This window comes from Chiloscyllium plagiosum, chromosome 11 (genome assembly GCF_004010195.1).
Source record: "Chiloscyllium plagiosum isolate BGI_BamShark_2017 chromosome 11, ASM401019v2, whole genome shotgun sequence".
Taxonomy (NCBI): Eukaryota; Metazoa; Chordata; class Chondrichthyes; order Orectolobiformes; family Hemiscylliidae; genus Chiloscyllium; species Chiloscyllium plagiosum.
The window spans coordinates 36,495,833-36,513,398 of NC_057720.1; the positions used below are offsets into that span (position 1 = coordinate 36,495,833).

At 39.2% G+C, this 17,566-nt stretch overlaps 2 protein-coding genes across 2 annotated transcripts in view; one reads left to right on the forward strand and one right to left on the reverse strand.

Moving 5' to 3' along the window:
- mmachc (metabolism of cobalamin associated C) overlaps positions 1-8,530 on the reverse strand; it is a 17,112-nt gene extending 8,582 nt beyond the window's left edge. The window contains 4 exon segments of the mRNA XM_043700095.1: positions 1-102; positions 3,224-3,376; positions 5,694-5,888; positions 8,339-8,530. Coding sequence (XP_043556030.1) covers positions 1-102; positions 3,224-3,376; positions 5,694-5,888; positions 8,339-8,443 — 555 coding nt within the window. The 5' untranslated portion in view covers positions 8,444-8,530.
- Positions 8,531-8,594: 64 nt separating this feature from the next.
- Positions 8,595-17,566, forward strand: part of LOC122554297 (myosin heavy chain, clone 203-like) — a 61,028-nt gene continuing 52,056 nt past the window's right edge. The window contains exons 1-2 of the mRNA XM_043699095.1: positions 8,595-8,956; positions 14,291-14,359. Coding sequence (XP_043555030.1) covers positions 14,294-14,359 — 66 coding nt within the window. The 5' untranslated portion in view covers positions 8,595-8,956; positions 14,291-14,293. The remainder of the gene's footprint in view (positions 8,957-14,290; positions 14,360-17,566) is intronic.

Below are 17,566 nucleotides of genomic sequence, written 5' to 3' on the forward strand. Positions count from 1 at the left end.
CCTCTGCTCAAGGTCTTGGTCCTGGACATCTGGGAATATCAGGACTCCTCGTATTGCAAACCAGCCCCCATAGCGTGGATGAATGCAAACTCCATACATTTTCTGGAAATACACAGTTTTCTTTTGTTAAATTCAAGGTTATTATTGTTCTACCTTTTCTCTTTTGGTTTCCAGTGTGGTGGATAGATGACAACTGCTCGATCTTTCTCAATGGCATTTCATAAAGTGTCCACTGAAGACATCCAATGGTTCAAAAAAACATGAGTTATTTCTTATGTTAGTAAAAATATTCATAGAGCTGTTCAGCATGGAAACAGACCCTTCGGTCCAACCTGTCCATGCTAACCAGATACCCCAAATTAATCTAGTCCCATTTGCCAGCATTTGGCCCATATGCCTCCAAACCCTTCAATTCATGTATGCATTTAGATGCCTTTGAAATGTAACTCTTCCAACCTCCACCACTTTCCCTGGCAGCTCATTCCATATGTGCACCACCCTCTGTGAATTCACTCTTTCCAAGTCCCTCAAACCATGGTAACATCCTTCTTAATCTTTACTGAATCCCTTCAAGTTTAACAACAAGTTTCTTATTTCTTCTAAGAAAGTATTTTTTTCCTCTATCACTTTATGGGTCTTCATGCATTTCCACGTGAACACAGCCTTATTTTGCAAAACCAAGTAACCAATTCATGGCAGAAATGACAGACAACAGGTCCTGTACTCCAAAGCCACCATTTACTAGAAGTTGCACAATCACAGCCTGGAATCTTACACAATATTTTCAGCACAAACTACCTGCCCATTTGAATAGCTTAGATTATCAATGTAACATGCAAGGTAACACAAGTTCAAAATCAATGCCAATCAATTGCTGTTAAACAACTCATCAATTTTGAAAATTTCACAAGGTCAGAGGTGAGAATGTTCACTTCCATGTACAAAACCTCAGATACTGAAGCTGTCTGTGTCCATATGAAACAAAATCTGTCCATATGAAAGAAGATCTGGACAACATTCAGGCTTGATAAGTGGCAAGTAACATTTGTACCTTAAGTCCAAGACAACAACCATCTTCAACAAAAGAATTTAATAAACACACCGATCCGTCCCGGATGTTGAATGGCATAACCACTGCAAGGGTGTGAGGTAAATTGGGGAGTCAGTTAAACTGTTACTCATGAGTTAGATTACATATTTAATAGTCTAATTTTGCTTGAGTAACTACTTACTTCTGGGTAATTTCAGTGAGTCTTCTGAATTCTTCCAATTCAAATGGAGACTTTGAGAGGGTCCCAGGTGTTAGGGTATTGCCCAGCAGAATTTTCAGCTTCACAGGCAATTCCCTCCTTTGAAATCCAATTCGAGTTCAGAGATTAGATTAGATTAGATTATTTACAGTGTGGAAACAGGCCCTTCGGCCCAACAAGTCCACACCGACCCGCCGAAGCGCAACCCACCCAGACTCATTCCCCTACATTTACCCCTTCACCTAACACTACGGGCAATTTAGCATGGCCAATTCACCTAACCTGCACATTTTTTGGACTGTGGGAGGAAACCGGAGCACCCGGAGGAAACCCACGCAGACACGGGGAGAATGTGCAAACTCCACACAGTCAGTTGCCTGAGGCGGGAAATGAACTCTGGTCTCTGGCGCTGTGAGGCAGCAGTGCTAACCACTGTGCCACCATGCCACCCAAAATGATGTCAATGACCACGTACAGAACTCGTGGATAACAGGGTTAATAAGCAGTGACTCTTACTAGTCCAGTGTTCAGCAGTAAGAGAAGACAGAACAATTCTAATTAACATGACCAGGGACTGCAGCCCACTCAGCCTGATTCGCAAAGTGAACCAACTGAATCACTGCCTTTACTATTGGTTCTTTTGTACCTATTGCTACAAAATTAATAAATTCTGTGAAATTTGTGAAAACACACTTGCATCTAGAGTGGCTTTGTAGCTAATCAGGATTGAGACACTTTTAGATTAGTTGTCTCAAACTCTGCCTTCAATTGTAATTGACTTATGCCTTTCAAGTAAAATTAAGTTAAACAATCTGGGTTTACAGTTGAGGGACAAATGCTGGCTGAATTAACAGAAGTACCCTGGCCTCCTTCAAATCGAATCTTTTATATCTAGTAAGACATCCAAAAGATAATGCTATACAAGTTATCAAACTAATAAATGATCAGTTTTCACTATTGTCTAAAATATCCATAATTTGAAAATATCTTTAGGAAAGTTTATAATTTTTCCATCAATTCCACAAACATTACTTGATTTAGTTAAAACCAGATTATGAAATCCTGCTACACTACATGAGCTTGTTTTCATAGTTACTGAAATGTTACAAAGGTCACACCAGATATAGGATGTCCTCACTATCCACTGTTTGGAACCAAGACAGTGAAACACTTAACTAAAGGTGGGAAGTTAGACCACAGAAACAGGTTTGCAAACACAGCCAAAATCCAGAAGATCAATGGACTCAAAACATTAACTCTGCTTTCTCTTTAACGATACTGCCAGACCTGAGTTTCTCCAGTAATTTGTTTTTGTTCAATCAGTTCACATCTGATCTATGTATGTCCGTAGCTGTATTTTCTTGTCTGCCCCCACATTAATATTTACTCCCTTGTAGGTGAGGGTTTCAGTGACATGGATAGAATGAAGCAGCAAGTAGCAAGGTTCAATATACATTATAATGACTAATTTGAGAATAATGACTCTTTGGAAGCCATTGCACAAGTATTTTGTTTAAAAAAAAACTACTTCCAAAAAAGATAATATCCTTTGATGAAACACCCAGACAACTGAAATGTGCTTTTATTGGAAATATATGAGGGAAGAAAGCTTTTTTTTAAAAAAAATAGTTGTCAGAAACCACAAGGCTGAGAGAAAGAAAACTACCGAATGAAGTATCATTCAAATAAAGACAATATACCACGATACTGAAATTCTGAAATAAACACAGAGTTCTGGAGAAACTTGACAGGTCTGGCAGTATCTGTGGAGAAAGGAATAGATGCAAAGTTTTGATCCCTGGTATGATCCTTCTTCAGAACTCGTTAATGTTTGGGCAGTAAAAGGCCAAATGCAGATTAGAGCAACAATTCATAAGTTTAAGTTGCTGTCTTATCAGAAATATTATTTAATGGATCATTCAAAATTTAGCAAATCACACGCTCCCTCTCTCCTTCAGAGGCCTCACCCTTACTTTTTCTCCCCAGGGGTTTTGCTGCACATCCTTCATTTGATAATAATAGGCTGCTCCAGCCACATGTGCAGCTGTCTGTGCCAAAATCTTTGGCTTTCGATTTGGAAGCACCTCAAAGTCATGGATGGCTTCAATCCTGTGATCAGAAAAATCCTATAGCAAGAAGAAAAAAATGTTTCTTAATGTACAAGTTATAAGGAACCAAGTATCTGGCATACATAGATATATATTTTTAAAAGAAAACTTATTCAGTTATTCACAACATTATCACATTAAAAGGTTATATAAATACTCCAAATCCTCAACACAAATTTAGATTTAAATGGCACTTCACCATTTAAGTCCCATCCAATTATAGCCAGGTTTGCTCCTTTCTTCCCTTGTGGACTGAGTAAACAACCATTCACCCTAATACTGATCTCTTCATGATGGTTTTTAATTCTGTGTGCCCATGACAGATAAAACATGTTTTGTATTGGCAGAACAATTAAAATGGAGTCTGCGTTAAGCAATCAGAATTGAGGAGTGTAGATATCTTAAGAGAGCAGTCAGAGGTTGTTTTACAGATAGACGGGGTGAGGTTCAAGGAGGCTTTTTTCGTTATTCATTCATGGGACGTGGATCAGCATTTATTGTCCATCTCTAGTTACCCTTGAGATGGTGGTGGTAAGGTGCCTTCTGGAACTGCTGCAATCTATTTGGTGTAGTTACACACAAGGTGTGAGGGAGTGCCAGGATTTTGAGCAATTGACACTGAAAGAACTGCAATAAGGATTAAGAATGGCTTGGAAGGGAACTTGCAGCTGGTAGTGTTTTTATCTATTTGCTGTTCTCATCCTTCTAAATGGTCGTGAGTTTGGATAGTGCTGTCTGAAGTGTCTTGGTGAATATCTGCACTGCTGCTACTATGAACTGGTGGTGGAATGAGTGAATGTCTAGGGATATGGTGCTTTGTCCTGTATGTTGTTGGAGCTGTACTCATTCAGGCAAATGGGGAGTATTCCAGCACGCTCCCGACTTATGCCTTGTATATGGTGGATAGGTTTTGGAGAGCCCAGTTGTGAGTCACTCACTGTTGGATTCCAAGTGTCCAACTGGTTCCAAGTCAATAAACATACCTACTTCTAACCTTTATGATGGAGGGATGGTCATTGAAGAAGCAGTTAGGCCTAGGTCACTATCCCAAGGATCTCCCGCAAAGAGATTCATTGCTGACTTTCAACAACCACAACCATCTTCCTTGAAAACAAAGGTGAGAATTTTAAAAGTTGAACTTAAACGGAGAGCCAAAATAGGCAGCAGAGGGTTACTCTTGAACAGAGGACAGTGCAAGCTAGCCTATGGGTGGCAAGGTTTTGGATGAGCTTGTTTATAATTAATAAGACAGAGCATGCAGTGCAATGGAAAACTTAAATCTAGAAGAATCAAAAGCATTAACGGAGGTTCAACTGCAATAAGCTGTAAAAAGGTGTATGGCAATGTTACTGAGGCAGAGATTTAGTGATGGCATGGAATTGGAAAAAAGCTCATCTCAAGTATGACACTTAAGTTGCAAATTATCTGGTTAAGTCTCAGACAATTGTTGGTTGAGAGATGGAACAAGTGAACAGGAAACAGTTTAGATTTTAGATTAGATTAGATTACATTACAGTGTGGAAACAGGCCCTTCGGCCCAACAAGTCCACACCGACCCGCCGAAGCGAAACCCACCCATACCCTTACATTTACCCCTTACCTAACACTACGGGCAATTTAGTATGGCCAATTCACCTGGCCCTGCACATCTTTGGACTGTGGGAGGAAACCGGAGCACCCGGAGGAAACCCACGCAGACACGGGGAGAACGTGCAAACTCCACACAGTCAGTCGCCTGAGGCGGGAATTGAACCCAGGTCTCTGGCGCTGTGAGGCAGCAGTGCTAACCACTGTGCCACCGTGCCGCCCACAAATTGTCGTGAAGACTAACACAATGGCTTCAATATTCACAATATTTTGACAGAGGTGATTTCTGGTCATGAAAACCGACAAACAAAATCCACCACGAATATATCGACTGTAGTTTCTTGATAGCATTTTTCTGTTAAAAAAAAAGCATCCTGTTGAAGTTTTTAATCTTGGAGAAAGTGAGGACTGCAGATGCTGGAGATCAGAGCTTAAAAATGTGTTGCTGGAAAAGCGCAGCAGGTCAGGCAGCATCAAAGGAGAATTCTCCTTCTCCTTTGATGCTGCCTGACCTGCTGCGCTTTTCCAGCAACACATTTTGAAGTTTTTATCTTCACTCAATAAAACAGAATCACAAGAAATAGCAAGTCAAATCAAAACATTTGGTTCCTCCAATTATTGATATTCTCTAAGAACTGGTTACGTTTGTGAATCTGTCTTGATGAGATGCAAGATGAAAAGTGTTTAGTATTCCTATTTGTTCACAAAATTAAGTTTTGAAAACATTAAATAAAAAGGTGCTCTTTACATTCTTCAGAAGTGAAAAATAATGAACAACACACTCATCTATTGGGTCCCGAATAGTGGTTAATGGCTTCTCTGCAATGAAAGGTTTGAAGGCTTTTTCGAACATCTGAGGTGTACTGAGGACAACAAAGGCCAATGTGTCATCTTGATACTGAAGGTGAAAAGAGGGCTGTATGAAAGCATTGTACCAACCAATCTGTGAAAAAACAATAACAATATAGTCATAATAAAACTAACAGAAACAAACAAGTAGGGCTTAAGAAATGCAATACAAATAAGCAGATTAAAAATTAAAATTAAAGTTGCCATTGTCCTGCCAGACCATGGGACTGCTCTCTCATTAGAAGTGGTGGTTTAACCTGAGGGTCACCATGCCTCAGGTGACAGGTGAGATTAAGAAGAGTGCTTCATGGTAACCTCAGCCAGTGCAGCAATTGAACCTGTCCAGCCACATCTTCACTATCACAAACCAGTTGTCCAACCACCTGAGCTAACCAACACCTACATTAAAAATTACCTTAATAATAAAAGAAAAGAAGTCACGAGCACACATTTGTGTGTCATATCACACTTCTGCCATAACAGCAGCTGATCAGCATTGAAGTCTCTCCCACCACTCAATTTTACAAATAACAACTTGTCATAACTTGATGAATTTCCTATATTTACTGAGTACTTCAATGGCTATGACATCCAAAAGGTTGTGAAAAGTGTTTTTTTTTAATGCTCTATGTTTTTTGGACTCCAAGTTATTTAAATAGTAGTAAACATAATGAAAATGAATCAAAATCCAAATTTACAGAAAACGCAGATTTCCAGAAATGACAAGTAAACCTAAGCATGGCTGAGGGAGGGACAGGATTGGCAGCTCAATGTTCTGGGGTTTAGATGCTATAGAAGGAGGCATAAGAGGAGGGGTTGTGAGGTTTTTGGTTTGGAAAAAATTACTACTGTTCTTAGAGGGGACATTCCCAAGGGGTTGTCCAGTGAAGCTATATAGGTGGAACTCAAAAAATAAAAAAGGGGAAGATCATCTTGATGGGATTGTATTATAGGACCGCAACAGTCAAACTGAGGGGCAAATATGTAGAGAAATCTCATATATGCAAGATTAACAGGATGTAATAGCAGGGGATTTTAACTTTCCAAACAGAGACGGACTGCCATGCAATTAAGGGGTTGGATGGTGAGGAATTTGTTAAATGTGCTCAAGAAAATTTTATTTATCAATATGTAGATGTACCTACTAGAGAAGGAGCAAAGCTTAATAAAAGCAAATTACTGCGGATGCTGGAATCTGAACCCAAAAGAGAAAATGCTGGAAAATCGCAGCAGGTTTAGCAGCATCTGGAAGGAGAGAAAAGAGCTGACGTTTCGAATCTAACTGACCCTTTGTCAAAGCTCAAGGAGCAAAGCTTGACCTTCCCTTGGGAAATAAGGCAGAGCAAGTAACTGAAGAGTTAGTGGGAGAGAACTTTGGGACCAATGATCATAACTTTATTAGTTTTAAAATAGTTACAGAAAAGGATAGGCCTTGTATAAAAGTTATTGGAGTAAGGCAAATTTTGGTGGTATGGGGCAGAACTTTCAAAAGTTGATTAGAGTAGACTTCACAGATAAAGAGTCAAATTGGCAAGTGGGAGGCTTTCAAAAGTGAGACAAGAGTTCAGAGGCAGTATGTTCCTGTTAGAGTGAAGGGCAAGGCTGGTTGGAGTTGGAAACAATAGATGAATAAATATATTTAGGCTCTGGTCAAGAATAAGGAGGCATAGGGTAAGTATAGACAAATGGGATCAAATGAATCTCTTCATCAGCATAAGGGGTGTAGGGGCATTCTCAAGAGGGAAAATCAGGAGGACAAAAAAGGGGATAGGAGATAGCCTTGACAGATAAAATTAAGGATAATCCAAAGAGATTCTACTAGTACATTAACAGCAAAAGAGCAACTAGGGAGAGAATAGGGCCCTGTAAAGTTCAACAAGGTTGTCTCTGTGTGGAACCACAGAAAATGGAAGAGATACTAAATGAATACTTCACATCAGTTTTAACTGTGGAGCAAGACATGGAGACTCAGGATCAGGGTATAAATATTGATGTATTGTAGAAGGGGAGGGCTGGAGGTCTTAAAAACATAAAAGGTGGATAAATCTCCAGGACCTCATCAAGTGTACCCCAGGATGTTGTGGGAAGCTCCGGAAGAAATTGCAGAGCCACGAGCAGATATATTTGTATCACCTACAGCCACATGTGAGATGCCAGAGGACTGGAGAGTGGCTAATGTTGTGCCTTTATTTAAAGAGGAGAAGCCTAGAAACTATAGACCTGAGTCTGACATCAGTGATTGGTAAAAACTGAAAGAACTGTGAAACAGAAACAGAAATCGCTGGAAAAGCTTAGCAGATCTGGCAGCATCTGTGGACAAAGATCAGAGTTAATGTTTCGGGTCGAGTGTCCCACGTACAGACATACCATGAACAGAGGGGACTGGGAACAAGAGGAGGATTGCTGCAGGTTTTTAGGGGAAACATTATTCCACCTGTCCATTCAGCATCACTAACAATTTCGGTCGCATTTAACATCGGATCAGAAAGAAATATGCTTACTAAGCAAACAGCCCCAAGGTCCATTTACTCAAGTCATCTTTACCTTGAACGGGTCGCACTGGAAGCCGAGCGGACCCAACCAGTTACTCAGCCACTGATGTATTCCAGCCGCCATAACTTCACCTTTCTGTGATGCAATATCCTCCATAGAGGGAACGTATAACTACAACTCCCAACGGGCTCTGCGACACGTTGTGACGTAACATCCGCCGCGGCGCGGGGCTGTACCACAAGCAACAACTCCCAGGCGGCTCTGCGCAGTGCGCCGTGGCGTCATACGATCTGACGTTCTTTTAAATCTCGGGGAGCCGCTGGGGTGAGTCAATGTTTGGTGTTTGACATTGACTGTACCTAACGGTAGATTGGCTGCAGGGAGGAGCTGACTGCAACAACTTCACGGAACGGACCCCAATATAGTGATTGTGCCTTGTTAAATGTAAACCGACCGAGTGTTTCCAGTCAAATATGGCGACACCCCAGCTAGTGAAGGTTAAAGGCCTTTATGATTAAACCCTTCCTAGTTCTACATAGTTTGATGTGATTGTTCCTCCTGCAAAGTGTGTTTAATGTAGACCAGTTTCCTGACATTGCCGTTATGTTGATGGGTTAATATCCAAACCGACCATTTGCGATAACGAGACCTGCATTCGCCACCTTTAAGGTACCTCGATGTTTCTTTTTCTCTTCCTCATCTCATTCAGAGATGCCGGTGTTGGACTGGGGTGTACAAAGTTTAAAAATCACACAACACCAGGTTATAGTCCAACAGGTTTAATTGGAAGCACACTAGCTTTCTGAGCGACGCTCCTTCATCAGGTGATTTTGAAGGAGCGTCGCTCCGAACGCTAGTGTGCTTCCAATTAAACCTGTTGGACTATAACCTGGTGTTGTGTGATTTTTAACTTCATCTCATTCAAGTCGCCTCCTCCTGTTTAGCATAGATCTTCACGCGAATACCAGACCTGTCTTGCCAACTCTGTGGTCAGGCAGTGCGACATCAACTCTGAAATAAGTCACAACTTCCTCGGATACTGTCTGACCTGTGCTTTTCCAGCACCACTCTAATTTAAAATATAAAACGTGGTCCAATTCTAGTGTGGGGGTGGCTTTGCAGGAGCAAAGTGATATGGGTGTACGTGTGCACAGATCATTAAAACTGGTATTCCAACTCTGGGGAAGGGCCACTCGACCTGAAATGTTAACTCTGATTTCTGTCCACAGGTGCTGCCAGATCTGAGATTTTCCAGCAATTTCTAATTTTGTCTTTGAAAGTGGCAGGATAGTTAGAGAGAACAGTAAGTAAAGCATGTGGTATCTTCAGCTTTGTTAATGGGGACATGACACTTGGTAGACCTTAGCTGAACTATTGAGATCATTAGTGGGTGTCACATTATAAGAAGGATGTGAACTCATTGGAGACAGTGCCAAAGTGCTTTTCAAGAATGATTCCATGGATGAAGAACTTCAATTATTGAAAAAGTAGGGACTGTTGTCCTTGGAGTGAAGAAGCCTAAGAGCATATCTGATAGAGGTTTTCATAATCATGAATAGTCTGGATAGAGTAGATTGAGTGAAACTGTTCCTGCTTGTGAAAGGAATAAGAGCGCATTGATTTAAAGTATCCTGTAAAAGAAGCAAGGCTGAAGTGAGGAAAGACTTTTTCACTCAGTAAGTAATTAGGGTATGGAATGGACTGCCTGGAAGTATGGTGGAGGCATGTTCAACTAAGCCCAGAAGGCATTGGATGAATATTTGTATAAAAATAATATACAAGGGTATGGAACAAAAAAACAGCAGATTGGACTTGGATAATCATGTTCATTTAACAATTGGGTACAAGCACAATGGGCCAAAGGCCGCCTCCATGCCATAACACTTCTGTGATTCTATGGCAGAGATAGAAGCATTGCCTTTTAAATTTAATGGCCTGTGGTGCAAGGAGCATATGTAAGTAAACAAGGTAGAGCTGCTGGCTGAAGCAGAATATGGGTCGATGCATTTTGAATAAATTAGTATATTAGAACCTGGATAACTTAAAGCCATCAAAGGTACCACTGAAGTAATTGCATCTGAAAGTGTCAATAGCATGGATTTGGTGTTTCAGAAGCTGTTTTAGAGTAAATCCAAACAAAAGTTGAAGAAATGGCAGTGAGTATTTAACTTCTGCTGCAATGGCTGTACAAAGTTTGTTGGTTGTGAATGGTTGGTCAGAGGAGTGCGATGGTGCTGCTCCTTTTAACAAGGTTATAGTGTCCTTGGCATTTTTTTTAAAAGAGAGGTCGTAAAAGACACAGATTCCGAAAAGTCTAAGTTGAAGAGTTTTAAGACTAATTTGATTATAGCTGATAGATATGGTCTCAGGCAATGGGCTTTCAAGTTTTTGGGGAAAAAAACACTTGTACTATGAAAGGGAAGTGGTCAGTTCTCTCAGCTCAGCTTTCCTCTGGCTTGGTTTGGTTTCAGTGCAGTAGTGTTTTGAAGCTGCTGAGAAGCAGGTCTATGCTGACCCTCTCTCCCTGACAGCTCTTCTGTAAGACCCTGTGTTTGATTTTACCTTTTGTGCCGAGGGATGTTTATGGGCATTGTTGCAAGTATTGAAACAGCGTTAAGTTGGGACAATCTGTTGGATTTTCGGATAGGTTTAAGTTATTCAGTATTCCATTTTCTTTTTTGTTTGTATTTCATTTGGTAATCTTGTAAATAAATTCTGTTTTGTTTAAAACTACATGGTGTGACCAACGGCATCCCTGCTGGAATATCTGCGTTTCACCTGCTTAAAACAACTAACAAAGTTAAGGTCTGGGCTACTTTCTTGAAATGTAGGGAGTCTGGTCTGGTCCATAAAAGAAGGAAAAGGAGGCAACTGTTAAATATTAAGACTTTTCATTCAAGTGATCAAGGCTCGGTCTTAGTTGCAATTTGAAATCATACAGCATTTTGACAGGATAAAATTGTTAGTCTGTTTGGAAGTCATAATGATTAAGTTGTTCTTGTTACTGGGAACATAATTAGTTTCTATTAATCAGACAGAAGACTGGGATAAATTCAAAATCCAGCAAAGGACAGCTAAAAAGATAATAAAGACAAAAAACACTGCGAGGAACATAAAAACTGTCATTAAGAGCTCCTTTAAATATATAAAAAGGAAGAGAGAGGTCAAATGAACATAGGCCCCTTAGAAAATGAATCTGAGAAAATGGCAAAGGAGGCAAATGGATATTTTGCATCAGTCTTTGCAGTGGAAGGTACTTCAAGCATTCCATCACAACTAAAGAATACAGGAAGGAAGGAAGTTGTCACCATCACTAAATAAATTATTTTAGACAAACTATTGGGACGAAAGGCAGATAAATCCCCTGGTCCTGAAGGCTTATATCTTAAGATCCTAAAAGAGATAGCTACAGAGATAGTGGGTGCATTGGTTGTAATTTTCCAAAAATCAATACACTCTGGACAAATATCAGAGGATTGAAAAACTGCTAATATGACATCCTTATTCAAAAAGTAGGAACTATAGGTCAATTAACTTGTAGGTAAAGTGTTGGAAGCAATTATTAAGGTAATAATAACAGAACTTTTGGAAAATCATCATAATCTAATCAGGTAGAGTTAGAATAAAAGGAAATACTGTTTTGAGGAAGTTCAGCTAGAATGGATAGAGGGTAACCAGTAGATGTGTTGTATTTAGACTTTCAGAATGCATTCAATGAAAGGTTAAATCATCAGATAAGAGCCCATTGTGTTGGAGGAGGTATATTGGCCTGGATAGAGAATTGGCCCATGGGCAAGAAGCAACCAGTGGGGAAAAGGGGTTCTTTTTCAGGTGGGGTGAGCTGTGACCATTGTGATCAATGCTGGGACTGTACCTGTTCACACTACATATTAATAAGTTGGAGGAAGGAAGTGAATTTGCAGATGACACAAAATAGGTGTATGGGTAGGTTGTGAGAGGGATACAAACAGTTTACAGAGAGATATTGATAGGTTAAGTGGGCAAAAAGTTTGCAAATGGAGTAGAATGTGGGAAAATGTGACACTGTTCAGTTTGGAAGAGAGCCAAAAGAACAGAATAATATTTAAATGGAGAAAATCTGCAGAAAACTGCAACACAAATGGACTTGGGGATACTTGTGCGCAAAATACATAAAGCTAGCACACAGTTGCAGTAGATAATCAGGAAGGCTAATCAAATGTTGGTCCTTTTATCAAAGGAGTTGGAGTAGTATAAGAGTAGGGAAATCTTACTGCAACTGTACCAAATGCTGAGGCCACATCTGATCTGAGTTAGTTTGGCCCCTTAATTGAAGGTGAGATTTAATTTCATTAGAGGCAATTCAGGGATGGTTTGTAAGATGATTCCCCAGATTGTCGTATAAGCAAAATCTAAAACAGGTGGGACTGTACTCATTGGAGTTTAGAAGAATGAGAGATTATCGAGAATCATACAGTGTGGCAGCAGGCCATTTGACCCATCAGCTCCACACCAACCCTCCAAAGAGCATCCCCCAACCTATCACCCTACGTTTCCCATGGTTAATCCATCTCGCCTGCACATCACTGGTTACTATGAACAATTTATCATGGCGAATCCACCAAACCTGCACATCTTTGGACGGTGGGAGGAAATCCACACACACATGGGAAAATGTGAAACTGCACTTAGACAGTCGCCCAAGGCTGGAATTGATCCCGGGTCCCTGGTGCTGTGAGGCACCAGTGCTAATCACTGAGCTACTGTTTTCCATTGAAACATAAAGGATTTTTAAGGGGTTTAATATTGAGAGGATGTTTTCCCATAAGAGGGCATAGTCTCAGAATAATGAGGCACCATTTTAAAACTAAGATGAAGTGGAATTTCCTTTCTGAGGTTGAGTGTCTTTCAAACTCCTTGCCACAGAGAGCTTTGTATATTTAAGGCTGAGAGAAAGCAATCAGTAGAGAAACCAAGAGTTGTGGGCAAAGGACAGAAAACTGGATGTGGGGAGTGTCAGATCAGCCATGATCCTATTGAATGGTCAAGCTGGCTCAAGGGGCCGAATTACCTCCACCTGTTGCTCTTTCTTATGGTCGAAATATGTGGCAGCTCTGCCACAAAATAAGTGGATGTCCAGTATCCAATCTAAACAAAACCTCCCCATTTTCTAGTTTAAAGAGCTTAAGTAAAAATTTAGCAAATGTAACTCTGTTTCTTTCAAGTGTCTGTTCTTCACCTGTTTATCTGACATTCAGTATTGGATGAGCCACAATGTCCTGCATATTAGTAAGAGAGAAGCAATTGTCATTGGCCCCATCACCAGCTCTATACTCCCTTGCCATTGACTCCATATCTCATCCTGGCTGTTTAAATATATTAGTTCAGCACTGCATTTGATCCAGATCTGAGATTTTGCTACTTTCACTTATGTAACATCACACAATCCTTCTCATGCCTGACCTCTCTTGGTCTCTGGCTCTCTCAAAGCATCGAATTTAAATTTCCCTTTTGAAACCCTTAATGAAGTTGACCCTCCATTTCTTTGTGATCTTCTCCAGTCCTGTAATTCTTTCAACTCTGCTTGGATATGTATTCCTCATTCCTTTCACGCTGTAATGTTGACCATGCTGGCAGGTGTCTAGGCTGTCTGGCATTCCCTCCCTTTGTGTTTCCATTTCCTTTATCTTTAAGACCCTCTTTAAGAACCGCCTCTTTGACAAAGCTTTCGGTCACCTTTTCTAATGTTTTCTTCTTTGGCTAGTGTGCATTCTTATCTGATTATGTTTCTATGTTACAGTTACTGCACAAGTAAATTATTATTTTTGCAAATATTTATATATTTGTGCAACTCCATTTAAAAACAAATAAAATTGATTTTTTTTCAAAATTCATGAAACATTATTTCACGATTTGAAACAAAAGCAAATTAATAAAAAAAATGAAGCCTTTTGATTTTTAAGCTGCCTGGTCATGTCTTTGAAGTTGCTGTTGACATAAACTGTGTTTACATTCCTGTAACAGAACATGAACTGGAACACTCAGCTAAATTCCATATTGAATGATACTGATTGCAATGTTGAAAAAATTAAGGTAAGTGTGTTATTCTGTTGAATTGTATGTTTTTCTTCCTTTTAGTTTATACTTCTCAACTGTATGGATGAATGAGAGGATCTTTCAGATTGTGTTACAAACAAACTCTCAAAATGTAGTCCAAGTTCAAAGTTCTTTCCAAGCCATTTTTAAATAAAATACAAGCTAAATTTTGGATTATATAAGTACCTGTGTTGTAAACAGTTGCACATTAATTTGTGACTTTCCTTTGCCAGTAATTGTATATAATCATGCATTTCACTATTTGAAGATTGACAATTTAAGTTCCATCTACAGTTTTGGATATAGCATTATAGATGTAATATTGACTAGTGTAAATCTCCAATATAGAATCACGAGAGGAGATCCAGGGAAGAGATAATGTAAGATTAAAATGAATATATTTTAGGAAGAATATTTTCAATCTATTCCATTGAATGTTTGAAAAAGTCAACCGATGCCCATGTGGCATCTAATTGTTAAACAGGCTGTGTTTTTGTCTCAACTACTCTACTATGAGATACATTGCAGGTGTTGATTGTTTTGTGAGATAATTGACACATTTTAAAAAAAAAATATTGAGTGTATCACTGGCAGTATTAATTGTCCTTGAGAAGGTGGTGGTCTTAGAAATGGATTTCACGATTTTGACCCAATAGTAATATAAGATACAGTTCTGAGTCAAAATGGTGAAATTTGGAAGGGATTTGTCCTTCTAGATACAGAGATCATTAGTTTGAAAGGTACTGTCAAGGTGTTGTAGCAGGTTGTTGCAGAGAACCTTGTAGGTGGTACACCCCATTGCCCTGATGTGTAGCAGTGATAAATGGAATGCCAGTCGAGCTTTATTTTAGATTTATTTATTTGTTTATAAGTGTTGTTCCAGCTGCACTCCTCTAAACAATAGACAGTGGACATGCTTTGGGAGATGGATTGCTCACTGCAGAATTCCCTGCTCTTGCAGCCACCGTATTTATTGCATGAATACAGGCAAAGTAGTGTGGATGCTGGAAATCTGAAATAAAAACAGAATTCTGGAGAAACGCAGGAGATCTGTAGAGAGAGAAAGAGTTAACATTTCAAATCCAGTATGGCTCTTTTTCAAAACTGAAAGGGGTTGAAAAATGATGGTGTTTTATGTTTAACAAATACTTTTACTTTTTGTAATAGATACAACTCCGACCAGTGGAGAGTTTTCTTCCAGTTTCTCATTGACTTTAGTCTTGCTAGAGCTGCATGACACTGGGTGAAATGACGATGGAAAGTATAACTGGACAAACTGTTAGCTCCTTGAATGCTGCCTGAATTGCTGTGCTCTTCCAGCACCACTGATCCAGAAACTGTATAATGGACAGCCACTCCATCACTAACCATACTCTGCCCAGCAACAAAAGTGAAAATATCTTTGTGTAGGATGGTGCTGGGAATGGAAGGTTTGTGTTTAAAAATAGGCTGGAACTTTTTTTCAATGGAGCATGGGAGGTTGAGGGGTGACTATATAGAAGTTTATAAAATCATGAAGGCTATAGATAGAGTTAATAGAAAAATCTTTTCCCTAAGGTGGGGAAGTTCAAAACTAAGGGATTTTTCTAAGGTGAGAGGAGAAAGTTTTAAAAAGAACATGAGGAGCAACTTTTTTTTTTACACAGTGGTCTGCATATGGAATGAACTGCCAGTAGAAGTGGTGGTTGCTGGTACAGTCCCAACATTTAAAAGACATTTGATAAGTTCATGAATATTAAAGGCTTGGAGGGATATGGGCCAAAAGCCGTATGTGAAACTGGTTTAGTTTGGGAACATGGTTGGTATGGACTAGTTGGACTGAAGGGTCTGTTTCTGCGCTGTATGACTGTGAACAAGAACATTGTCATCTCAAAAACCACCTTTTTCATTATCATGCATAATCTATAAGATTCCTTCATTCTGTTATGAAGTTGAAGACGTGTACTGCATCTTTGAGACAGAATGCTGTTTTGAACTGAGAGATTACAAGCACCTGTGTATATGACTAGATGGCAGTCCCAGCGTATGGGAAAATTTAAAATATGTAATATTTGGCTATGAAATGGATACTTGAATTGATTGCTGTTTTGACAACAATTCAAATTTAAATTATGCCCTGGGATACTAAAATGCAATCGAGGTTGAATTTGTTATTTTGTCAACATTGAACCAATGAGATGATCCAATGTCAGGGATATAAAAATGCAGACTTTTGAAAATTGAAGAGTGAGCAGCTGCCATCGAGAGAGAAACACATGGAGATCTTGCTCTCCAACAAATTAGGAAACACTCTATCAAATGTATCTTTTCATATGAAACATACTCGCAGTAAAAAGAAAGAAGACGACCCAGAGAATTCAGCAGTTAGAAGAGTGAAGTCACAGAAGACGACAGTGGCTGTGTGGTTTTGAAATTAATTTGATGTAAGTTTGAATAAGTGTCTTATTGGAACAGCAAATTGTTATAGAGTTGGAGTCAGGTAATAAACAGTTAAGAGAAAAGGGAGTTTAGAGTTGTGAATAGTGTTATTTAATGTTCACTTTGAGTTTAAAAAAAAATCGATATTATTTTCTTTAAATAGTAGAATGTGGGAGTTCTCTGTCACTCATATTTTAACAGATTATCAGGCGAGGTGAGCTTTTCTGGGTGTTTGGTTTAATCAACAGAGGGGTTCACCCCTGTGTCATAACAATTCAGTTATCACCTTTTGAGGATGAAAGTCTCAGGTCCTGCCTGCACTCTAATGCGAGGAATAAACCTTGTTCTTTTATGTCAGGTTACTGTACTTGCCTACTAGATACCACTAAATACATTAGAAAAATGTCTGTGTCCATTTGAATGTAAAGTTATTTTTATTAATTTGGTAAGTTTTAACTGTAGACAAATGCCTTCTTTGACAGTGAAAACTGACTTTTACAAATGAGTCTCATTTCTTTAAAATTTAAAAGATTTTAATTATCTTCATGAAGATCTAAAAATAGACTTCTTTCCTTTTCTCTTTACACCTGCTTTATCATTGTTTTCAATTTTACTTCTTATATATTAAATTGAATATTCTAATGAATGCTTCCTGTTTCAAATTTTGTCTACCTCAGTAAAAATCCTTCAGTCTAATAGGGTGAAGAGGCCCCACTTTGCTTTTTGTGTTCACACAGATTTCAGAACTCAGTTGAGAATACTTCATTATATCAGACTCCACATATA